The sequence below is a fragment of the Papio anubis genome, chromosome 15 (genome assembly GCF_008728515.1).
Source record: "Papio anubis isolate 15944 chromosome 15, Panubis1.0, whole genome shotgun sequence".
NCBI classification, from domain to species: Eukaryota; Metazoa; Chordata; class Mammalia; order Primates; family Cercopithecidae; genus Papio; species Papio anubis.
This window is the reverse complement of record NC_044990.1, coordinates 1,427,455-1,453,635: the sequence shown is the minus strand read 5'-3', so window position 1 is coordinate 1,453,635 and position 26,181 is coordinate 1,427,455. Positions and strand designations below refer to the sequence as shown.

General features: G+C 38.9%; 1 protein-coding gene across 14 annotated transcripts in view; it reads right to left on the bottom strand.

The window, feature by feature from the left end:
* ZDHHC20 (zinc finger DHHC-type palmitoyltransferase 20) overlaps nt 1-26,181 on the bottom strand; it is a 93,957-nt gene that overhangs the window by 35,398 nt on the left and 32,378 nt on the right. For all 14 annotated transcript variants that reach the window (XM_003913663.4, XM_017951125.2, XM_021929485.2 and 11 more), the window contains exons 3-5: nt 21,770-21,873; nt 14,367-14,487; nt 435-504 (exon numbers count right to left, since the gene is read on the bottom strand). In XM_003913663.4, the coding sequence (XP_003913712.1) occupies nt 435-504; nt 14,367-14,487; nt 21,770-21,873 (295 nt within the window). The remainder of the gene's footprint in view (nt 1-434; nt 505-14,366; nt 14,488-21,769; nt 21,874-26,181) is intronic.

Here is a 26,181-nt window from a genome sequence, read left to right as displayed (position 1 = left end):
TGTTCTATATTTATATGAAGTTAGACCACAGATCATCTTAAATAATATAACAAAATGAGTAATCTAATACTTAGAAAGTTAAGAAACTGTGTTACTAAAAGTCACGGATTAGATGAGATTCCCAAACTAGTGATCTTTCCCTCAACATATTATCTCCTTGCATGTGCACAAGGACTTATATTAAGCACAAGCACAGATAGCATAAAGTTCGAGAAAATTCTATTCACTGGTATAGGAACTGTTATCAAAGATAACTTGTGAGTATATTCCAGCTTTTAGCAATTTTTTGTCTCACCTGTATGCACAGCAAATAATGGGAGAGGATGAAGTGTTGTTGTCAAGTGTAAAGCATATAAAATGTTCCTTCCCCTTGCACTCTTCCCATCACTGATTTCCAGTGCTAGATAGTAAGCGTATGTGTGAGTAACACTTACGAGTCACATGCTGAGCAGTGATGTGCCCGATCAGGTTTAATCAGCTGACATTTTTCACAATATCTGATAGCTACATGAAAGAAGTAAAAGGAAGATGTTGAAGGATGTACCAACTTAACTAATGTGACATTAAAACTTGCTTTTTTAAAAAAATAAACAACTCTGGGTAATTGATAACTAATAATTTTAAAACAATACCAAAATGTATTATACTTAGCTTCTCAAATCAAAATGTCAAGAGATAAAAGAGACCATCAGAATGTAGTTTGCTCAGCAATTTTTAGGTGAAAAGTAGATACAAAGCAAATAAATGACTCATACAAGGTCAAACACCAGGGTGAGTAGCAGAACTAGACCAGAACTCAAGACTTTAGTAAGTCCCAAGTCTAGTGTTTTTTTCCATTATACCACAATGCCTATAGCAATATCAAAATTTAGACTTTTAAGGCATCCTATGGGATTGTTTTTGAAATTCTGAAATAGCTTTATTAAGAAAAAAAAAAAAAACACCTTTTATCTGCCATCCATACCCCAGATAAACAATAAAATTGGGAATGTATTTTTGAATAAAAACTCTGAAATGTTTTCCACTGGATCCTAATATATACGATTGTTGCTCAATACACATGTTCATTTAAAACGTATGGAACACCTGCTAGATGCCAGATATTGTTCATGCCTTCATGGACCTTTCATTGTACAGGAAGCAATGGGGAGTAATAATAAACAAGTTAACAAAATAAACAATGTATTAGACAGTGATAGTATAGATAGCAAGGAAGGAAACATTGGGGAGTTGTAATTTTAGAAACATATGAGAAAAATGAAATTGAAAGCAGCAAGTTAGTGAGACAAGTCTATCAGGGAGAAAGAGGTTGGTTTTTTTGTTTTTTTTTTTTTGGGTAGGGGGAGCGGACGGAGTGTTGCTCCGCCACCCAGGCTGGAGTGCAGTTGCACGATCTCGGCTCACCGCAACATCCGCCTCCTGGGTTCAAGCAATTCTCCTGCCTCAGCCTCCTGAGTAGCTGGGACAACAGGTGTGCACCACCATGCCCAGGTAATTTTTGTATTTTTAGTAGAGACGGGGTTTCACCATATTGGTCAGGCTGGTCTCAAACTCCTGACCTCAGGTGATTCACCCACCTCGGCCTCCCAAAGTGCTGGGATTACAGGCTTGAGGCACCGTCCTGGCGGGAGAATGAGGATTCTAATCAGAGAATGGACTCTGAGGTGTGAGTATGCTTGGCGTGTTCAAGGATTAGTGAAGAAGAGTGATGTTCATTACAGCATTGTTTTTACTAAAACACTAGGAATAATTTGAATTATAAAAATAGTTAGCCATCTTATGGTATATCCAGTGAAATACTATGCAGACTTTAACAAAAATTTTCCATACAAAATACATTTATGACCGGGCGCGGTGGCTCACACCTGTAATCCCAGCACTTTGCGGGGCCAAGGAGGGTGGATCACAAGATCAGGAGATCGAGACCAGCCTGGCCAGTATGGTGAAAGCCCATCTCTACTAAAAATACAAAAATTAGCCAGGTGTGGTGGCGCATGCCTTTAGTCCCAGCTACTCCGGAGGCTGAGGCAGAAGAATCACTTGAACCCGGGAGGCAGCGGTTGCAGTGAGCCAAGATCGTGCTACTGCACTCCAGCCTGGGTGACAGAGCGAGACTCCATCTCAAACAAAACAAAACATTTATATCTTGTTAAAGAAAAGACAGCAGGCCAAGCATGGTGGCTCATGTCTGTAATCCCAGCACTTTGGGAGGCTGAGGCAGGCAGATCACTTGAGCTTAGAAGTTTGAGACCAGCCTGACCAACATGGTGAAACGCTGTCTCTACTAAAAATACAAAAATTAGCCAGGTGTGGTGGTGCATGCCTGTAATCTCAGCTACTCGGCTGGCAGAGGCAGGAGAATCACTTGAACCCAGGAGGCGGAGGCTGCAATGAGCCAAGATGGCGCCACTGCACTACAGCCTGGGCAACAGTGAGACCCTGTCTCTAAATAAATAAGAAAAGAAAAGAAGACAAGACAAGACAGCAGGCCCAAAATGGAATCATTCATGCTAAGGCTCCACTTCACCAACCTGAAACCTAAGTTGTTTACTTGTAAGAGTTGAGCTTCTGAGAAATCTGGAGAGAGATGATAGCCAAATCCCATTAAAACAAAATTTTGCTTATGCCCCTACGAGGAAAGCAAGTTGAAAATAACCAATCTGCTTTCTGTTCTTTGTTTCCACTTTCTTCAGCCTTTTTCTAAAGCCGACTTCCCCTGTCCAGCTCATTGGAGCTCTTTTCTATTTTGTAGACTGCATAGTTCATAAATCATTAATAAAAGGCAATTAGATCTTTCAAACTCAATTTATTGAAATTTTGTTTTTTGACAGCCCTAATATGGAAAAATACAAGGATGTTACATGGAAAAAAGCAATTCAGGGCTAGGTGCGGTGGCTCACGCCTATAATCTGAGCACTCTGGGAGGCTGAGGCGGACGGATCATGAGGTCAGGAGATCGAGACCATCCTGGCTAACACGGTGAAACCCCATCTCTACTAAAAAAATACAAAAAATTAGCCAGGCGTGGTGGCGGGCGCCTGTAGTCCCAGCTACCTCGGAAGGCTGAGGCAGGAGAATGGCGTGAACCCGGGAGGCGGAGCTTGCAGTGAGCTGAGATTGTGCCAGGGCACTCCAGCCTGGGCAACACGGCAAGACTCCATCTCAGAAAAAAAAAAAAAGCAATTCATACAAGTTAGTATATACAGAGAGCTCCCATCTCCAAAGGGAAAAGAATATATATTTTCATGTTGTAACTATATACCCTATCCCAATAAAATGCATACATTTTCAGACGTCAATTAATACATATAACAGGGAGACAGAGTATATTTTGAAGCAATGTTAGAAGCTATAGCTCATAGAAAGCTGTATCCAGGTAACCAAATTTGTATTAGTTAATATTTAGCTATTTGATTGTCAACTGCATATAGTTCTACAATACTCTGTTACATATAAAACATTTCTGCTAGGATACACAAGAAAAGGTGATAGCATCTGCTGAGTGGTGTCATGGATGACGTGTGTAGACTCAGTCTTTTTTTGGTGCCCCTAAAATTTTTTTTTTAAATAATGGGCATGTATTACTTGTATAATGTAAATAAGAATTTCCTTAGAACAAAGGGAATTTACACAAACATCTACTTACTAAATGTTTTTTAACAAAAATAATTTTCATTTATTTAAGCCTTTAAAATAAAATATTCATTTAATATTATACAGAGGCAATAAAATACATAATTTAATCGACTTTTCAAATTCATTTAAAAATAGAGAGCTACCGTTTTAGAAAGCTCAGCTATTTTTTTTCCCTCTAGCACATTAGGGAAAAAGACACAAGTCACAAGATACCGCATCACGTAAGAAAAAGCCAAGTTCCGTCTCGCTCACCTGTCTGGACCAACAGGGAGGAAAAACCTGTTTGCTGCTGCTGCTGGCATCTGGGCCCTTGATTTTGGGTGTGTTGAAATTACAATATGAGTTCTCAGGGTGCCTTTAGTGCACCTGTTTTCTGATTGATGAGAATTGTGTAGGAGGTACTTAGCCACTAGACTGAAAATCTTCCTTTTCCACTACTGGGAGCATATTCTTTGACATTCTCTAAGAAGGAAATCTGTACCCCCTCTCCTCCACTATCGCTTAAAATTATTTAGTCCATTTTAGTATTTGTATAATGATGGAAAAACATGGAGACCTATTCAACTGTAAATGAAAACCTTGTATAAAAAGATAAATGCTACAAATTTTAAAAGCAGAATCCCTCATCACTCTATCGGAAGAGCTAAGGTAAGTTCCTGTGTCCATAACGCTTGGGTGCACCAGCAGGATCTGAATGCAGAGCATGCAAATGCAAAAAGCCCTTTCAGCCAAAACATGTGAAATGGACTCTGTGAGGCAGTGAAAACATCCCACCTAAAATGGAACAAAACCACTGAGGACCGAGTGGTGAAGACTGTGTATTCTGATTACTGCAGAATGAGGGAAAGGAAATTAAATTAGATCTTAACTGAAAGCCCAACGCTTGACCAGTTATTTCCCCCTGGCAGCTACAAATCCCTGCTGCCATGTATCAAATCCTCCTGGCTTCCCTCGGCTACACCGACTTACAGCATCTAAGCAACCTGCCTGGCTGGTGGGGCCCTTCCGACTTTTGGGCCCTGGGACATGTTCTCTTTTTCAAATACTGTTTAATACTCATTTCCCGATCACTCCCGGACTTGATTCTTCTTATACTACTCCTGCACATCTAACTGACTCTAGTTAAGCATTTCAACTGGGTTTCTGTTATTTGTGCTTTTCTATTTTTTTTTTAATTATTATTATACTTTATGTTCTGAAATAGATGTGTAGAACATGCAGGTTTGTTACACAGGTATACATGTGCCATGGTGGTTTGCTGCACCTATCAACCCATCATCTATATTAGGTATTTCTCCCAATGCTCTCCCTCCTCTTCCCCTCCACCCCACGACAGACCCCACTGTGTGATGTTCCCCTCCATGCCCATATGATCTCATTGTTCAACTCCCACTTATAAATGAGAACATGCGGTGTTCGGTTTTCTGCTCCTGTGTTAGTTTGCCGAAAATGATGGGTTCCAGCTTCATCCACGTCCCTGCAAAGGACATGAACTAATTCTTTTTTATGGCTGCATAGTATTCCACGGTGTATATGTGCCACATTTTCTTTATCCAGCCTATCATTGATGGGCATTTGGGTTGGTTCCAAGTCTTTGCTATTGTGAACAGAGCTGCAATAAACATACAAGTCCATGTGTCTTTATAGAATGATTTATAAGCCTTTGGATATATACCCAGTAATGGGATTGCTGGGTCAAATGGTATTTCTGGTTCTAGATCCCTGAGGAATTGCTGCACTGTCTTCCACAATCGTTGAGCTAATTTACACTCCCACCAACAGTGTAAAGTGTTCCTATTTCTCTGTCGCCCAGGCTGTAGTGCAGTGGCACGATCTTGGTTCACTGCAACCTCTGTCTCCCAGGTTCAAGCAATTCTCCTGCCTCAGCCTCTTGAGTAGCTGGGATTACAGGCGCCCACCACCAGGTCCAGCTAATTTTTTTTTTTTTTTTTAAAGTAGAGACGGGGTTTCACCATGCTGGTCAGGCTGCTCTCGAACTCCTGACCTCATGATCCACCTGCCTCGGCTTCCCAAAGTGCTGGGATTATAGGTGTGAGCCACCACACCTGGTTTGTTTCTTGACTTTTTAATAATCACCATTCTAATTGGCGTGAGATGGTATCTCATTGTGGTTTTGATTTGCATCTCTCTAATGACCAGTGATGATGAGCTTTTTAAAATGTTTGTTGGTCACATAAATGTCTTCTTTTGAAAAGTGTCTGTTCATCTCCTTCACCCACATTTTGATGAGGTTATTTTTTTTTTGGAAATGTAAGTTCCTTATAGATTATGGAGAGTAGCCCTTTGTCAGAGGGATAGATTGCAAAAATTTTCTCCCATTCTGTAGGTTGCCTGTTCACTCTAACGATAGCTTCTTTTGCTGTGCAGAAGCTCTTTAGTTTAATTAGATGCCAATTGTCAATTTTGGCTTTTGTTGCAATTGCTTTTGGTGTTTTAGTCCTTAAGTCTTTGCCCATGCATATATCCTGAATAGTGTTGCCTGGATTTTCTTCTAGGGTTTGTATGGTTTTAGGTCTTACATTTAAATCGTTAATCCATCTTGAGTCAATTTTTGTATAAGGTGTAAGGAAGGGATCCAGTTTCAGTGTTCTGCATGTGGCTAGTCAGTTTTCCCAACACAATTTATTAAATAGGGAATCCTTTCCCCATTGTTTGTTTTTGTCAGGTTTGTCGAAGATCAAATGGTTGTAGATGTGTGGTGTTATTTCTGAGGCCTCTGTTCTGTTCCATTGGTCTATATCTCTGTTTTGGCACAAGTACCACGCTGTTTTCGTTACTGTAGCCTTGCAGTATAGTTTGAAGTCAGGTAACGTGATGCCTCCATCTTTGTTCTTTTTGCTTAGGATTGTCTTGGCTATAGAGGCTCTTTTTTTGGTTCCATATGAAATTTAAAGTATTTTTTTCTAACTCTGTGAAGAAAGTCAATGGTAGCTTGATGGGAACAGCACTGAATGTATAAGTTACTTTGGCAGTATGGCCATTTTCACGATATTGATTCTCCCTAACCATGAGCATGGATGTTCCTCCATTTGTTTGTGTCCTCTTTTATTTCCTTGGGCAGTGGTTTGTAGTTCTCTTTGAAGAGCTCCTTCACATCCTTTGTAAGCTGTATTCCTAGGTATTTTATTATCTTTGTAGCAACTGTGAATGGGAGTTCACTCATGATTTGGCTCTCTGTTTATTATTGCTGTACAGGAATGCTTGTGATTTTTGCACATCGGTTTTGTATCCTGAGACTTTGCTGAAGTTGCTTATCAGCTTAAGGAGTTTTGGGGCTGGGATGATGGGATTTTCTAAATATACAATCATGTCATCTGCACAGATAATTTGACTTCCTCTCTTCCTATTTGAATACCCTTTATTTCTTTCTCTTGCCTTACTGCCCTGGCCAGAACTTCCAATACTATGTTGAATAGGAGTGGTGAGAGAGGGCATCCTTGTCTTGTGCTGGTTTTCAAAGGGAATGCTTCCAGTTTCTGCCCATTCAGTATGATACTGGCTGTGGGTTTGTCATAAATAGCTCTTATTATTTTGAGATGCGTTCCATCAATACCTAGTTTATTGAGTGTTTTTAGCATGAAGGGGTGTTGAATTTTATTGAAGGCCTTTTCTGCATCTATTGAGATAATTATGTGGTTTTTGTCATCGGTTCTATGTGATGGATTACACTTATTGATTTGTGTATGTTGAACCAGCCTTGCATCCCAGGGATGAAGCCCACTTGATCACAGTGGATAAGCTTTTTAATGTGCTGCTGGATTCCGTTTACCAGTATTTTATTGAGGATTTTCACATTGATGTTCATCAGGGACACTGGCCTGAAATTTTCTTTTTTTGCCACATCTCTGCCAGGTTTTGGTATCATGATGATGTTGGCCTCATAAAATGAGTTAGGGAGGAGTCCCCCTTTTTCTGTTGTTTGGAATAGTTTCAGAAGGAACGGTACTAGCTCCTCTTTGTACCTCTGGTAGAATGTGGCTGTGAATCCATCTGGTCCTGGGCTTTTTTTGGTTGATAGGCTATTAATTACTGCCTCAATTTCAGAACTTGTTATTGGTCAATTCAGGGATTCGACTTCTTCCTGGTTTAGTTTTGGGAGGGTGTATGTGTCCAGGAATTTATCCATTTCTTCTAGATTTTCTAGTTTATCTGTGGAGAGGTGTTTATTGACCTCACTGATCCAATGGTATTCTCTGATGGTAGTTTGTATTTCTGTGGGATCAGTGGTGAATCCCCTTTATCATTTTTTTATTGTGTCATTTGATTCTTCTTTTTTATTCTTTATTAGTCTGGCTAGTGGTCTATTTTGTTAATCTTTTAAAAAAAAAAAAAAAAAAAAAAAACCAGCACCTGGATTCACAGATTTTTTGAAGGATTTTTTGTTTCTCTATCTCCTTCAGTTCTGCTCTTAGTTATTTCTTGTCTTTTGCTGGCTTTTGAATTTGTTTGCTCTTCCTTCTCTAGTTCTTTTAATTGTGGTATTAGGGTGTCAATTTTAGATCTTTCCCACTTTCTCCTGTGGGTATTTAGTAATATAAATTTCCCTCTAAACACTGCTTGAGCTGTGTCCCAGAGATTCTGGTACATTGTGTCTTCGTTCTCATTGGTTTCAAATAACTTATTTATTTATGCCTTTTGTTATTTAACCAGTAGTCATTCAGGAGCAGGTTGTTCAGTTTCCATGCAGTTGTGTGGTTTTGAGTGAGATTCTTAATCCTAGTTCCGATTTGATTGCACTGTGGTCTGAGAGACTGTTTGTTACGATTTATGTTCTTTTGCATTTGCTGAGGAGTGTTTTACTTCCAATTATGTGGTCAATTTTAGAATAAGTGCAATGTGGTGCTGAAAGGAATGCAGATTCTGTTGATTTGGGGTGGAGAGTTCTGTAGATGTCTATTAGGTCTCCTTGGTCCAGAGCTGTGTTCAAGTCCTGAACATCCTTGTTATTTTTCTGTCTCATTGATCTAATATTGACAGTGGGGTGTTAAAGTCTCCCATTATTATTGTGCAGGAGTCTCAGTCTCTTTGTAGAAGAACTTGCTTTATGAATACTGGGTGTATATATATAGTTAAAATAGTTAGCTCTTCTTGTTGCATTGATCGCTTTACCGTTATGTAATGCCCTTCTTTGTCTTTTTTGATCTTTGTTGGTTTAAAGTGTTTTATCAGAGACTAGGATTGCAACTCATGCTTTTTTAGTTTCCATTTGCTTGGTAAATCTTCCTTCATCCCTTTATTTTGAGCCTGTGTGTGTCTTTGCACGTGAGATGGGTCTCCTGAATACAGCACACTGATGGGTTTTGACTCCTTGTCCAATTTGCCAGTCTGTGTCTTCTAATTGAGGCATTTAGCCCATTTACATTTAAGGTTATTATTATTATGTGTGAATCTGATCCTGTCATTATAATGCTAGCTGGTTATTTTGCCCATTAGCTGTTGCAGTTTCTTTGTAGTGTCGATGGTCTTTACATTTTGGTACATTTTTGCAGTGGCGGATACCAGTTTTTCCTTTCCATATGTAGTGCTTCCTTCAGGAGCTCTTGTAAGGCAGGTCTGGTGGTGACAAAATCCCTCAGCATTTGCTTGTCTGTAAAGGGTTTTATTTCTCCTTCACTTATGAAGCTTAGTTTGGCTGGATATGAAATTCTGGGTTGAAAATTCTTTGCTTTAAGAATGTTGAATATTGGCCCCCACTCTCTTCTGGCTGGCAGGGTTTCTACAGAGAGATCTGTTGTTAATCTGATGGGTTTCCCCCTTTGTGGGTAACCCAACCTTTCTCTCTGGCTGCCCTTACCATTTTTTCCTTCATTTCAACCTTGGGGAATCTGATGATTATGCATCTTGGAGTTGCTCTTCTTGAGGAGTATCTTTGCAGTGTTCTCTGTATTTCCTGAATTTGAATGTTGGCCTGTTTTGCTAGGTTGGGGAAGTTCTCCTGGATAATATCCTGAAGTGTGTTTCCCAACTTAGTTCCATTCTCCCTGTCACTTTCAGGTACACCAATCAAACATAGGTTTGGCCTTTTCACATAGTCCCATATTTCTTGGAGGCTTTGTTCATTCCTTTTCATTCTTTTTTATCTAATCTTGTCTTCATGCTTTATTTCATTAAGTTGATCTTCAATCACTGATATCCTTTCTTCTGCTTGATCGATCCAGCTATTGATACTTGTGTATGCTTCACAAAGTTCTCATGCTGTGTTTTTCAGCTCCATCAGGTCAAATGTTCTTCTCTAAACTGGTTATTCTAGTTAGCAGTTCCTGTATGCTTATATCAAGGTTCTTAGCTTCCTTGCATTTGGTTAGAACATGCTCCTTTAGCTCAGCGGAATTTATTATCCACCTTCTGAAGCCTACTACTGTCAATTTGTCAAACTCATTCTCGGTCCAGTTTTGTTCCCTTTCTGGCGAGGAGTTGTGACCCTTTGGAGGAGGAGAGGCATTCTATTCTGGTTTTGGAATTTTCAGCCTTTTTGCGCTGGTTTTTCCTCATCTTTGGGGATTTATCTACCTTTGGTCTTTCATGTTGGTGACTTTCGGATGGGGTTTTTTTGTGGTCATCCTTTTTGTTGATGTTGATGCTACTGCTTTCTGTTTGTTAGTGTTCCTTCTAACAGTCAGGGCCCTCTTCTGTAGGTCTCCTGGAGTTTGCTGGAAGTCTACTCCAGACTCTGTTTGCCTGGGTATTACCAGTGGAGGCTGCAGAGCAGCAAAGACTGCTGCCTGCTCCTTCCTCTGGAAGCTTCCTCCCAGGGGGCACCCGCCGGACGTCAGCTGCAGCTCTCCTGTATGAGGTGTCTCCCAGTCAGGAGGCATGGGGGTCAGCGACCCACTTGAGGCAGTTTGTCCCTTAGCAGAGCTCGAGCGCTGTGCTGGGAGATCCGCTGCTCTCTTCAGAGCCGGCAGACAGGAAGGTGTAAGTCTGCTGAAACTGCGCCCACACCCTCCTCTCCCCCCAGGTGCTCTGTCCCAGGGAGATGGGAGTTTGATCTACAAGCCCCCGAGTGGGGCTGCTGCCTTTCTTTCGGAGATGCCCTGCCCAGAGAGGAGAAATCAAGAGAGGCAATCTGGCTACAGCGCCTTTGCAGAGTTCCAGCTGGAACTTCCTGGCAGCTTTGTTTACACTGTGAGGGGGAAATCCACCTACTCAAGCCTCAGTAATGGCAGAAGCCCCTCCCTACACCAAGCTCCAGCGTCCCAGGTCAACTTTAGACTGCTGTGCTAGCAGCGAGAATTTCAAGCCAGTGGATCCTAGCTTGTTAGGGTCTGTGGAGGTGGCATCTGCTGAGCAAGACCACTCGGCTCCCTGGCTTCAGCCCCCTTTCCAGGAGAATGAACAGCTCTGTCTTGCTCCATGCCAAGTGCCACTGGGGTATGAAAAAAACTCCTGTAGCTAGCTCAGTGTCTGCCCAAATGGCCACCCAATTTTGTGCTTGAAACGCAGAGCCCTGGTGGTGGAGGCACCCGAGGAAATCTCCTGGTCTGTGGGTTGCGAAGACCGTGGGAAAAGCATAGCATCTGGGCCGAATAGCACCGTCCCTCACAGCACAGTCCCTCATGGCTTCCCTCAGCTAGGGGAGGGAGTTCCCTGAACCCTTTGTGCTTCCTGGGTAAGGCGACGCCCCACCCTGCTTCTGCTCGCCCTCTGTGGGCTTCACCCACTGTCTAGCCAGTCCCAGTGAGATGAACCAGGTACCTCAGTTGGAAATGCAGAAATCACCTGCCTTCTGCGTTGGTCTCACTGGGAGCTGCAGACTGGAGCTGTTCCTATTTGGCCATCTTGCCCTGATTGACCGAGTATGTTATGTTTTATTGAGGGCCTTCTATAACACCTTGCCTGGGTTACCGACACTAGGGAGGTAAAACCATGTAATGTTGAAAAAGTAGAGCTATAAAGGACCTTAGAGATTTCCTAGTTCAATCTCTCCATTTTACAGATCAAAGACACCCAAAGGTTAGACAGTCATCTCTCGAAGGTTGAATGGCTAAGCAAGTGGTAACATCAGGAATGAGTATCTTCTTTTCTCTTTCCCCTGCCCTTCTCCACTCAACATTCTGACATTGCAAAGGCTGTGAAATTACCTAGGCTCTGAGATGGGATTAAACCAAACACACCTTGTAGGAAAAGGAGGCTTCATGACTAAGCAGACTGAACTCAAAAGTAGCAATCAAAGGAAACCTGAGTTTCTAGGGTGGCTAGAAGAATGGTGGTGCCAAGGATAGAAACAGAGCTGAGTCTGGGTAAGGGTAGTGTTTTTCATTGACAAATACTTAGAATTTCTACCAGGTGACAAACACTGCTAGATGCAGGGAATATAAAAGTGAATGAGGCAGACTTTTGGCTCCTCCCCCAAGATTTTAGGTTTTAAATGATGAATCCAGTATTGTAGGAGCTTAAAGCTTTGGATAAGAGGCCATTCAAGTACAGCTATCCTTTGGAAGCTGCAAATACACAAGGGGAGCTCTAGTGAGAGCCAGAAATGCTGAATTGAAGGGCACATGCCAAGGTGAAATGATGAAGGCTTGATGGTGATGACTGGCAGAGGCAGAGGTCTGCAGCTCCCTCCTCTGACATAACAGGAAGGGCGCTGCATCCCAGGGTGCAGCTAGATCGCAGACCACTCTGTAGACGTGCAATCCCTGTATGCAGCTGCAAATCTACCCCTGTGCCTGGCACACAAGAAAGCGTTTGGAGTGTAGGTGAGTGCTAGTATGTTAATATCCTTGAATCTGCTGTAGTTTCTATTAAGAAGGTAACTAATTCCTGAAAACTATTAAAGAAAACAAATTATGCAGCACAATAAGCAAACGATCACAATATTGTGGTATTAGAATTCCAAGGCTAAAAGTAACAGCTGAAAGGACAGTACAGAAAAAATGGGGTAAGGCACCATTGTGAGGTTAAGATATAGGAGAAAACAACAAACGTGGGATGAAGAAGAACAATCATACAAGGACACAAACGCAGAAGTATAAAACTACAGAAAAACACAAAGACGAAAGCGTTCCAAGAAGACAGAATGACAAAACGCCACTGATCCTGGAAGGGAGAATGAAAGCCCGCTGCCTGGAATTCACTAGAAGGAAGTGAGGCCCTGGATATAGACCACCTAAAAGACCTATAATCAAAGGCAAATGTAATAAAACAATAGGCCAGGCACGGTGGCTCACGCCTGTAATCCCAGCACTTTGGGAGGCCAAAGCGGGTGGATCACTTGAGGCTAGGAATTCGAGACCAGCCTGGCCAACCCATCTCTACTAAAAACACAAAAATACAAAAGTTAGCCAAGTGTGGTGGCATGTGCCTGTAATACCAGCTACTCAGGAGGCTGAGGCAGGAGATCGCTTGAACCCCGGGGGTGGAAGTTGCAGTGAGCTGAGATTGCACCATTGCACTCAAGCCTGGGCAACAGAGTGAGACTCCATTTCCAAAAAAAAAAAAAAAGAAAAAAAAATTACTGGAAATTTATTATTCTATGCAAAGAGCTATACTAAGTACTTTACATCTATTGTCTCTTTTAATACTTCCACTAACTCAGTCATGTAAATATTATTATCATCACCTTAAAACGAGAAAGTTAGTGCTTAGAAAGTTTAAGTGACTCGCGCCGTATTAGTAAGGGAAAAGCTAGGGTTTGATCTGTAATCCACGTTTTCATTCTATACTATATTAGTTATGCAAAAAGGACAGTCAGTCGAATATCCCCTCCTAAAATCTTGTAGACACTTTAAATTTTCTTGAGTCACAGTTTGTACACAGCTACACAAAGGTAATTTCCCATTGGAGTTTAGAAACTTAGTGGGTTGAAGAGGCAGAGCACCTGGACTTAAAATCCTGTTGTTTTTTATACTAGCTGTATGACTTGGAACAAGTTACTTAGCCTCACTGTGTCTTAGTTTCCTCATCCGTAAAATGGAAACTATAGTCTACACTTCATAAGGCTGTTGTGAGGTCTAAATGAGTTCGTACATGTAAACAGAATAACTGTTAAGCTGCATCATTACCTGGTGTTTAAACCAATTAATGAGGTACATAATACATAAAACAATTTCCTAAAAAACAACAAAAAAATTTTTTTAAATAAACAAAATAAAACAATTCCCTGTATTTAAATGACTGCCACTCACAGACTCTTCCCTGTCGTAAGATTACAACCTAGGAACAGGAAGCTGCTGTTATGGTCATGGATCTCAGTGGAGGCATCAGTACACAGGAAACACCCAGGGCTTTGGAGCTAGACAAACCTGAGTTCACAGCCTGACTCTCAGAGTATTAGCCGTGTACGTCTGAACAACTTTCTTCCTATTTGTGTCTTTTACTGTTTCCCCATTCTCAGCACACTATTAGATTTTTTTTTTTATTACTCAGTGATGACATGTAATACTCAAATTCAGACTTCCAAATGACAGTTTACTAAGAATAATAATTAAAATTTTTAGCCATGAAAGTTGAGTTGGGGGAAAAAACAAGTACAGAAGAGATTCATATTAAAGTGAGCCCCTTAAACAATTTATATTGATGTTTTTATCTATTTATCTATTTCTGCATCTGAAATACCACAACGAGAAAACAGGAAAGTCTTGTAGCTACAGATATTATTTATGGCAATCACAGTATCCATTTAATAGTCAAACCATGCAAATATATCCTGGCAGGAATAAGCATATTTTTAAAATCATTAGAAAAGGAACACTTATTCTTTTTCTTACTTTTTGAAGCTGATGTGGTATAGATAGGTAAAACTCTTGCCGCTCTTCTCAAAATTTCTTGTTGTCTTTCTTGGCTGAATTCTTTTTCATAACGTTCCTTTTCAGAATTGGACAAGTAGAACTATAAAAGAAAAGAGGACTATTAAATTTTTTAAATCCCATGATGTTAATTATCATGCTCAGAAAAAGTTTTATCTGGAACAGAAAAAGAAAACCAAAAACTATTTTATGAAGACAAAACTTGTCTTCAAACTTAACTGCTAAGTAGATAAATCAAGGACATTTTAACAAAAACTACATACCTTTGGCATAGAAAAGATTTGCTCTCCACACCAGATGGCAAAGAACATGAACTAAATATTTTTCCATCTTTGTTTTTCACAAATAAAATTAAATTTCTACACAAGAAAGGCTTAATATATAGTCTCCATTAGTAAAAATTTTAGTTGCGCAAAAGTTACTGTCAAGAGATTTTTAATTTTTGGAAAAATGTCCAAAGATTTACTTGCTTTGGGTGAAAGGCTAAATCACAGTCATGGGGTCCCACTAATTTCTAGCCAAATGTCTCAAGAAGGGCAATGAGTCATTTAAAAAAAAAGCAAACCAACCATTTTTAGATTTTAAAAAGCTAACCAATAGGACTACTTTCACCAGAATTATGACAGATTGTCAAGGCAAGCATAGTGGCCTCTTCAAGTAGAGCGTCCTTTACAGAGCTGGTTTTTTTTTTTGAGATGGAATCTCCCTCTGTCCCCCAGGCTGGAGTGCAGTGGTGCGATCTCGGCTCACTGCAAGCTCCGCCTCCCGGGTTCACGCCATTCTCCCGCCTCAGCCTCCCGAGTAGCTGGGACTACAGGCACCCGCCACCAAGCCTGGCTAATTTTTCTTTTTTTTTTTTTTTTTGTATTTTTGGTAGAGACGGGGTTTCATGGTGTGTTAGCCAGGATGGTCTCGATCTCCTGACCTCATGATCCGCCTGCCTCAGCCTCCCAAAGTGCTGTGATTACAGGCATGAGCCACCGTGCCCGGCCTAGAGCTGTTTCTTGTTTTCACTTCTTAGTGTCTGTTCCCATGTGTGGCCAGCCTCTGGTTCATTTCTCTTAATGGCATTTTCCCTTCAGAGTACTTTTTAATTGTTCTTTTCATATGTCATCCTAACATCTCAAGGATCCTAAGCTTTATGCCTCATGTTAAATTTCATGTTACCAGGAAGTATAGGTTTCTATCAGTCTTTATTTTGTAGATTTAAAAAAAAAAAAAACTAAGAATGGCTTGAGATTTGTTCTTCATTGTGTTTTCTATTTTAATACAATTCCTCAATTTTTATTTACTTGTAGGGTTCTGCTTAAAAAGCCCTAAAGAATCCTGAGTTTTCATGTTTAAGGAGTATTTGGTCTAGTTGCTAACTCAAATACCAAAATGTCTCCTCCTCTTGCTGCCCCATCATTGCTAATAGTATTAGCTTAACAACACAGTATTCTGCTATAAACAAGGCAACAGCTTGGCATAGTAGAGAGAGTTCTGAATTGAGGCAATTGTGATTCTAAGAGACTTAGGCAATTTTCTAAGATTGCAGAACTACTGGCAGAGCCAATAGTAAAATACAGGTATTCTGTTTTCTATTCTGGTACATTTTCCTCTATATTACAATGTAAAATAAATGTTTTTGCTTTTTATAGATTGTTACTCTAACCTGACTAAAACACCACACTTTAGGAAATGTAAGAGTCTATTTAGATTACCTCGCTCAGCTTCCACAATCAAATTGTGATGGGACAAGAAACCTCCAAATTACTTATAGGGGACAAGAAGCAACATGAACAGATGAACAGGACAGTAAGAAGTCAGGAAAGACTCACATAACCTTAAAGATGAAAAAGTCTTAAAGACAATGGAGGTCCCTTATCTAATCTTCCATCACAAGAGGGGTCTTCAGACATTTCTGACAGATTGGGTCCCTCTTGAATACTTTCAGAGAAATATTTTCCTATTTTGCAAGATGGCATGTTCTCTTTAAGAGAATTTTAACTTGTTAGAAAGTTCTTTCCTGACATGATGTGTCTCTTACATATTCATAATAGAGTATAAAAATCACATGGTAACATGTTAAATATATTTGAATAGAAGATGTTCTGATCAAATTTTACAGATTCCCTATAAAATTTCAACAGATTTCTCTGAGCTGTTCTATTCCTAGTCTGCAGTAGCATCTCAAGCTCAGGTTCTCTATTGCTACTCAACATCATCACTTATCCTTAAGAATGAAGGTTATGGGCCAGGCAAGGTGGCTTATGCCTATAATCCTAGCACTTTGGGAGGCCGAAGCAGGTGGATCACGAATTCAAGACCAGCCTGGTCAACATGGTGAAACCCTGTCTCTACTAAAAAAACACAAAAATTAGCTGGCTGTGGTGGCATGCGCCTGTAGTGCCAGCTACTCGGGAGGCTGAGGCAGGAGAATTGTTTGAACCTGGGAGGTGGAGGTTGCAGTGAGATCACACCACTATACTCCAGCCTGGTGACAGAGTAAGACTCTGTCTAAAAAAAAAAAAAAAAAAGTTATAAAATTATGAAAACCTTAACCAAATGAAAATTTCAAGAGGCATCAGAATTTTAGATGAGGAATGGAACAAAACAAAAATTCAAACAGATTGTAATTTTGAATTAGCTCTAGAAGTTTGTCTTTTCATTCAAAACTAGTGAACAGAATTCAAACTATGAAATGCTATTATTGTCTTAAATTCAGTGTTCAGATAGTTCTATTTAAATATATATTAAATGCCAATTAAGAGTGAGGTGTTGTCCCGGATATCAGAGATCCAAAGATTAATAAAAACAACCCTTGCCTTCAAAAAGTATATTTCTATAGTCTAGTAAGAGAGCCATATAAACAAAGAATTACAAAATATGAATCAGCATAAAGTACAACATTAATAATATATTACAAGGTATGATAAAAGCTCCCTTGGGAGGTAGTAGGAGTTATCAATGAAAGTTTCTTGAACGCAGTGTACCTAAGTTTTGAACGATAAACAGGAATCTTTCAGGAAGACAGAGAGGAAAAGAAAATCTTGGCAAAGGGAACAGCATACAGAAAGCACAAGGATGTGAAAATAGTACAGTATATTCAGTTTAGCACACTGCTTGATTATAGAGTTCCATGAAGAAGCAATGAAGATTAAATTAGTAAGATTTTAGTTCATGAAGGGATTTGATGTACCATGCAAATGAACATGAGCTTTATCTTACAGCTAACTGGCAAACTCTGTAGGATTATAGTCAGGGAAGGGATGGGACCGTATTTTCTTTTTAGAAAAGATGACACTTGGTGATGGGAGATGCTTATCAGCTATTCACATGCTGCCTCTTCCTCACCATTTCTTAAGTCTTTATCAATCTGCCTGTTATACACGAGGTCTGATTCTAACTACTGGGGATACAGGAATAAACAACAAAGATTTTTCCTTCAAAAAGCTTAGTGGAAGAGATACTTATAAAGGTCTCAGCTTAAACGCCACTTCCTCAGAGATTTATTTGACTATACTATCTAAAAGTAGCTCTTTCTCCCCTGAAGTAGCTTTTACTTTGTTATATTCTATTATATTACCATGTTATTTTTCTAAATTTATCACAATTTATAATTATTTTATTTGTTTACTGTTTGTCTCTACCTTTAAGCCTAGCACAGTCTGATATCCGGTGGGTGGTCAAGAAGTACTTGATTGAAACAATGAAAAAAAGACACCCCACCCATATTTATAACTTAACTTCCTTAACGATTTATAGTTTTTGATGATGATGATGATGACGATGATGATGATGATAATGATTATTGCGACAGAGTTTCGCTCTTGTTGCCCAGGCTGGAATGCAACAGCGTGATCTTGGCTTACTGCATCCTCTGCCTCCCAGGTTCAAGCAATTCTCCTGCCTCAGCCTCCTAAACAGCTGGGATTACAGGCATGCACCACCACACCCGGCTAATTCTGTACTTTTAGTAGAGATGGGGTTTCACCATGTTGGTCAGGCGGGTCTCAAACTCCTGACCTCAGGTGATCTACCTGCCTCTGCCTCCCAAAGTGCTGGGATTATAGGCATGAGTCACCACGTCTGGCCCCAGTTTTTGCTTTTTAGACCCAATCTATTCCCCTAGACCTGGATCTCCAAGCACTGTTCTAACCTCTGAGATGACTGAATCCTCCTAACAAAAGCTGTGAGTTTGGTGTTATATTAGCACCAAACTCACAGCTCTGTCATTGCTTATATAGGCCTACCTCAGTCAGCACACTGTAAGCTCAGTGGCAAAGAGAATCTTAAATTCCTGTTCTTAGTTGTCCCTAGAGCTTAGCTTAGCTGGCCCATGAAGATTTAATAATTAGTTCATTTAATAATTATTGAAAATCTACTATGTGCCAGAGAGTGTGGGAAGGGATCTAGTGAAGAATGCAATGTAAATATCCCCGCCCTCACAAAATTTAAAATTTAATAATGTGATGCATATTAGTAAACAGGCAATTACAATACCAGATGATAAGTTCTCTGACAGGGCAAAAGAAGCATGCCACAGCAAGGTCACTGGATACAGGCTTGGGCAGACAGGTGACCTTAAAGCAGTAGAGGAGAATGAAGGAGAAGCTGATGTGAAGGCTTAAGCTCTGGGCTGAATGCGAAATGGATGCAATATGCTAGAACAACCACCAAAAAAATAATAATAATAATAACATTTTGATGGTACTTATTAGGTGCTAAGCATTCTTCTGAGCTCTTTATATACACTATTAACTCCACATCGTATCTATTAGTAATTACACAGATTATCAATTTGCTCAATTCTTATAGCTAACCTATGAGGTGGGTACTAATATCACCCTCACTTTACAGAGGAGGCAGCAACTAAGAAAAGTCTCCGAAGTCACAGTTAACACAGATAGTACGTTGCAGAGGTACGAGCTGAACCTGAGCAGTGTTAGTCCAGAGTCTGTGTGGTACCATTGTTGTTGCTGTCTGAGACAGGGTCTCACTCTGCCGCCTGGGCTGGAGTGCAGTGGCATGATCACGGCTCACTGCAGGCTCAACCTCCCCGGGCTCAGTGATCCTCCCACCTCGGCCTCCCGAGTAGCTGGGACTACAGGTGCACACCACCATGTCCAGCTAATTTTTTTATTCTTTGTAGAGACGGGGTTTGCTACATTGCCAAGGCTGTTGTCAAAGTCCAGGACTAAAGCGCTTCACCTGCCTGCCTCGGCCTTCCAAAGTGCTGGATTACAGGCATGAGCCACCACGCCCGGCCTGCATTCTTAAACTCTACATTATACTGCTTCCCAAAAGTACTACCAATTATTTTTCTTATTCTATTTCTTATTTTCTGTAATGAGAATTATTTACTTTTTACACATGCGATGTTTTCAATAGTCATCACTACTAGTAATTGATTAAACCAAATTAAGTCCTTTTCAATTTCAAGATTAAGAAATGGATGATAGTTTGTAACATAACTTTAAGGGTTGACTAATTAGTAACAAATGCCTGATGAATATATGTGAAGCAACACTGAAGTCTGACTTATGGTTTACTTTACCTTTTAAAACAAAAGCATCTAATAGAAAAAGCAGGCAAAAAACTGTATGGCATTACTTGCTAATGTTAAATGTATATTTACTAGTTCTACTCCTAGGCATCTACCCAAAATAACTACATATATATTATCCAAGAGACATGCACTAGAACATTTTCAGCAGCCCTACTTGTAACAGCTCGAAGCTGGAGGCTACCCACATGCTCATTAACAGCAGACCGAGTAAATAAATTGTGTTACATACAACTGAATACTAAACAATAATTAGAATGATCTTCAACTATACATAACACAGATGAATCTTACAAATAGAATGTTAATGAAAGAAGCCACATACACACATATGACTATGACATACACATACACACCATACACACACTACTACAAAACTCCATTTATATTTAGTACAAAAGACAGGCAAAACTAATCTATGCTGTTAGAAGGCAAGAGAGTGGCTTCTTATGAAGTGGACGACTGAAAGGAAGCATCAGGGGTTGATGGGGTTCTGGTAATGTTCTGTTTCTTGAATTGAGTAGTAGTTGCACAGGTGTGTACACATATGCGTACTTTTTGTATATATGTTCTTCACTGCAAAGTTAAATAGAAGTTGATACTATTTTTAAACATATGGTCTATAATTTTTAATGATTTTGATAAATTTAACACAAAGGGAAACGATTACATTATCATCATCATCTAATATTTGAGTCCTAACAATGTGGCAGGTAAACTACTATTTTAAAAGCTCACGCCAGGCATGGTGGCTCACGCCTGTAATCCCAGCACTTTGGGAGGCTGAAGCGGGTGGATCACCTGAGGCCAGGAGTTCAAGACCGGCCTGACCAACATGGGGAAATCCGTCTCTATAAAAACACAAAAATTATCCAGGCATGGTGGTGCGTGCCTGTAATCCCAGCTACTCAGGAGGCTGAGGCAGGAGAAACGCTTGAACCTGGGAGGCGGAGGTTGCAGTGAGCCAAGATCATGCCATTGTACTCCAGCCTGGGTGACAAGAGCGAAACTCCATCTCAATAAATAAATAAATAGATAGATAGATAGATAGATAAATAAATAAATAAATGCATGTTTTAACTGAATAAATCTCACAATCTTTACAAACATCCTACGGAGACAGGCACAATTGTTAGCTCCATTTTTTGATAAGAAAATTGCAGCTTGGAGAGATTAAATTGTTAGAGCAAAAGATCAAACTCAGACAACTCTAACTCTAGAGAATATATTCTTAACCACCTTGCTATATGAAATTTTCAGTGAAGGAAGAATTCAGTCAGCTATGGCGAGGTAAGAGAGACATACTGGTCATAAAACCTACTCCACATAAATGTTTACCTATATTATTTTCCAAATGGAACCTCCAATTAGAAGAAACACTAGTCATATTAAAGTGCAGCAAGCAATAGCCTAGACAATTTGTTTCCATCACAAAACTTTCTTTAATTGCAGCATATCTGTTCATGCCTGAGAAAATATAAATGTTGAGAGTTTCTAAAAATAAACTCTACTTTCCTAACTCAATTCCGTTCCTTAAGACTTTTTATTTCAGTAATATAAAGTATATCTTTAAGAAAACATAGCGTGGCAGAAAAGTAGTAAGCATTTCTATACTGCTGAACTTTTACTATGCTATGTCAGCGGACTGTATCTGAGAACAGGCTGATGACTCACATTCACAGTACAGAGCAACCAAGCAGTTTTATGAATGGAAACAGAACACATGCATTATGTAAAGTTTTAACAAAGGTAACACAAGGGAAAAAAAATCCATAATCAGTTAAAACATTTGGTAATTTACCAACATTAAATTTACCTCTTTGGAGGGGGAAGCGGGAGATGTGAAAATTGTCATCCAATAGGACCATACAAACATAACAAAGAACAGATGGAAAGCCACAAGGTAAACAACGGTCTTTCCTGGTAAATAAAAACAAATAACAGTTCATTGAATCCAGGTGAAAACAGCAAAAGGCATTACATTAAAACACAATAATTGGGTCAGGAGGCCGAATCCAATAAACAAATTAAAATGTACTGAAACATCAAATATATAAACTTTACTTGCATGAGGAAACATTACTAGATATGAAGAAATACTCTGTTCCTATATTTAAGGATTATCAGTCTGGTTTATAAGATGAGATTTAAGATGAGATTTGATTATATTAAATTGCTGAAGATTTAAGCTAAAACACTTTCTTCACTCACTATATTTCAAGTTCTCCAAAAGTTCATCTTAAATGACTTAAAATTATTTAAAACAGAATCTATTACTATGAACATTAAATCCAAGGAACTGTCAACTGAAAGTAAATAAAATAAGTTACCATCACCATAAATGATGAATACATCTGAATAACTCATTCCCTGTATTGTTCAGAAAAAGTACCCTAAATTTCATTCCCGTTCAATACAGGCTAACAAGAAAAAGTTTTGGCCATTTGAATATCTAACATAACTATTTCCCAAGTAGATTAATGTAACATTCCAACATCTCTATCTCCAAATATTGTCACTGATATAATTTTAAGCTTTTTGTTGTATTCTACATATTTGAAAGAAGTAGTACTGATTTCTTTAAGAAGCAAGATCTACCAGATGCTTAAACTCTTTTTCAGTTTGTAATGCAGCACCATAAACCCACTGAAGATAACAAATATAGACAAGTCTGAAATTCTACTCATTTTTAAAGTTCAGATAAAATGCTACTCCTTCCACAAAGGTCTTTTCTGTTACTTTCAGAATTCATTACTTCTTCATACTGCACTCTCCAAATAATTTGCTTAGATTTCAATTACTTATTTCAGTAAAGCTAGCTGCTTAATACTGATGAGCTAATACACGCAAAACACTTAGAAGAATGCCTGGCACACAATAAATCCTCAATAAATACTGACTATTAATATTATTACTTAGTCTTATCCAGGCATTTTAATTATTTTCTCCAAAATTTGGTCCTTTTTGTGCATTCCCTATATCAGTGTTTCTCAATTTTAAGAAGTGATAAAGTATTCACTGGTCTGCACTGAAAAAAAAAAAAAGAACGCAATGAAGCTTTTGTAAAAGCTAACATGTATTCAGTTTGAAGTACTCTCCTTCCTTCGGTCTGAGGTTTATTTTCCCTTATGTTTCTGGTTTAAAAAGTGCTTGTTCTTTTCAAATAAAATAATAATAATAATTTGACAACCCTGTTGCAACCCAACCTTTTCTTTTGAAATTGTATTGGGTTCATGCCTGATCTCAGAGAACAGAAACTCCAGTCACACAGCTGACCAATGCAGAAACCCAGGCCTGAAACGACTCCTCGTATCTCACAGCTTATCCGTGCAAATGCTACTAATTCTAGCTCCTAAAATTTCTCTCCAAGTGAACTCATTATTACTATTTTCATTATTTTTCAAAAATTTCAATAATTATCATTATTTTCACTGCTGGTGCATAGTTCATAAATTGTTGCCTGTGTTCTTTGGATTGCTGCAAGAGCCAATTGGCCTCTTTGCTTCCAATCCATCTCAGAGGCTGATGTAAAATATGTTGCTCGTAGTTTCTTTTCCCTCTTGGCTGCGGAATTCCTAAGAAATAATTGCAACCTCATTACCAATGCATCCTAGTAAAACCATGGGACTACTCAGTCACCATAACCGACTATAGGTACTCAAATCACCACTCCTATGTACCAAAAGCCAACTAGAAGGCACTATAATCTATGCCTTATTTCTAACCTTCACAGTAAGTCTTCTAAGGTATCATTCCAGTTTACAGATGTAAGCAGTGAGGCTCAGAGAATTTAATACTTTGTCCAACGTCACTTAGTTATTAAATGGTGAAGCCAGAATTCAAACCCATATCTGTTTGACAAAAATCCAAGGTTCTTTTCACTATGTCCTAGCTAAAATTACAGTTTCCTCCACGTTTCCAACCATCATCTTAATGGTCATATTCTACTTCTAAGCAAGTATCTGATGCCAAGATAAAATTGTAACCGTAACTTCCTTCTATTTTCAAATGTGCTCTTTTTGCTTCCACTAACATTGATCGTCATGCGCATTAAAAACTGGTTTTTCAAAATCTGCTTTCTCTATCCTGTCAGTTCCCTTCAGGTTGAACCCCACGGTGTACCCAATGGACTCAATACCATTGCTTTGGCCAGGTGCTGTGGCTCGCGCCTGTATTCCCAGCACTTTGGGAGGCTGGGGTGGGCAGATCACTTGAGGTCAGGAGTTCAAGACCAGCCTGGCCAACATGGTAGAACCCCATCTCTACTAATACAAAAAATTAGCTGGGCGTGGTGGTGCACACATGTAATCTCAGCTACGTCGTAGGCTGAGGTGGGAGGATCGCCCAAACCTGGGAGGCAAAGGTTGCAGTGAGCTGAGATCGTGCCACTGCACTCTAGCCTGAGTAACAGAGCAAGACTCCATCTCAAAAAAAAAAAAAGAAAGAAAAAGAAAAAATACATATTATATATATGTATTTTTATGTATTATATATAATTGCTTCATTTGTTTTTCCTTTGGAAAAGCGTGCAAGAACTTAGTTTCCTACTGTTACGATAACACTGAGACCATTTAACAACCCTGCAATGTTATCTTCACTTTGCTTACTTCCTTTATAAATATTTTTGCCTAGACTCCATATTAAATCAAGCTTGTTGTTCCTCATCTATACACTATTGTGTAACTTTGAGATAGATGGTAACTTTGAGATACCTTAAATGTAAAAACAATATACTCTTCATAGTTTTAAAAACATTTAACATGATTTCAGAATATTTCTTTTCTTCATGAAAACAAAACAAAATGGTTTTGCTTAAAAATATATTCTGTTAAAAAATAGATAAAATAAAGCTCTTAACACAAGACCTAGAATATAGTACTTAAAAGATGGTATTATTAAATTATAATAAGTAAAGAATAACAGAAAACAATGCTTTTCACTAAATTCAAATTAATGTGATTATCAATAGGCAAACTTCTGGTTACATATACCTGCTATTGGTTACAATAGAGGAAGTAAAATCATAGTCAACCGAGAAAATTAAATCAAAGTTGAAAGAAAAACCTGAGACCTATATACCAAACTCTGTGTTCAAAAGTTCAAAAATCACCTGTAACTGAATTTAAAAACAAACAAGCTAACAGCAGCAATAACAAAAGACTTTATTGAAAGATTCTTTGGCCAGGCAATGTGGCTCATGCCTGTAATCCCAGCACCCTGGGAGACTGAGGCGGGCAGATCACGAGGTCAGGAGATTGAGACCATCCTGACTAACACAGTAAAACCCCGTCTCTACTAAAAAATAAAAATAAAAAAAAATTAGCTGGGTATGGTGGCGGGCACCTGTAGTCCCAGCTACTCGGGAGGCTGAGGCAGGAGAATGGCGTGAACCCGGGAGGCGGAGCTTACAGTGAGCTGAGATCACCACTGCACTCCAGCCTGGGCGACAGAACAAGACTCTGTCTCAAAAACAAAAACAGAAAAAAAGACTCTTTGAGAGACATGGTAAAAATAGCCCCAAGAGATAATAAGTTAAAAGTTCTTTTATAAGAACTTCTAAATTCTTTGCTTTCTGTATCTGTGCTTCCAACATACAGGAAACATTTTTGATTTAAAGAAAGAAAATAAGCCAACTAAGATTGAGTCTGCATTTATTCTGTTACTGAGAAATTAAATTTAAAGGTAATTTAAGATTTACATACTTAATGCCTAATTATCTCCAGTAAGAGGAATTACTATATATTAATAATTTCTAACTGTTCAAGTATTTTAGAAATCCTCTGGAGTTTTGCATGTCCAATTAAATTCTGTTTAAATTTAATCTCATCAGACTTATGAAATATGCTTTTATCTCACTGAAATTCTGAGAAACCAATTTTCCCTCTAGGCACTGTCTTTTTTACTTAGTTGTTATAAAAACTTTAGCTTCCTTAAACTGGTAATGCAATTTACAAATTTACATTCTTGTTATTTTCTTAAATATCTGTGCATTGTAAAGTGTGATTTTAACAAATGCCTAAACGAGAACCATCAATAAAATTCAGACATCATGAAAGCAGAATTGTCTCCTCAACCTAGCTAGCTAGAACTCATATTTTAAAAAATCCAAATAAAAAGTTTTGAAGAACATACGCGACAGAAATATTTATATAAATACACAAAGAAGTTTGGTGCTGTACAAAATAATGGCTACTTTAATTTACATAAATAACACAAAATGAGAATACA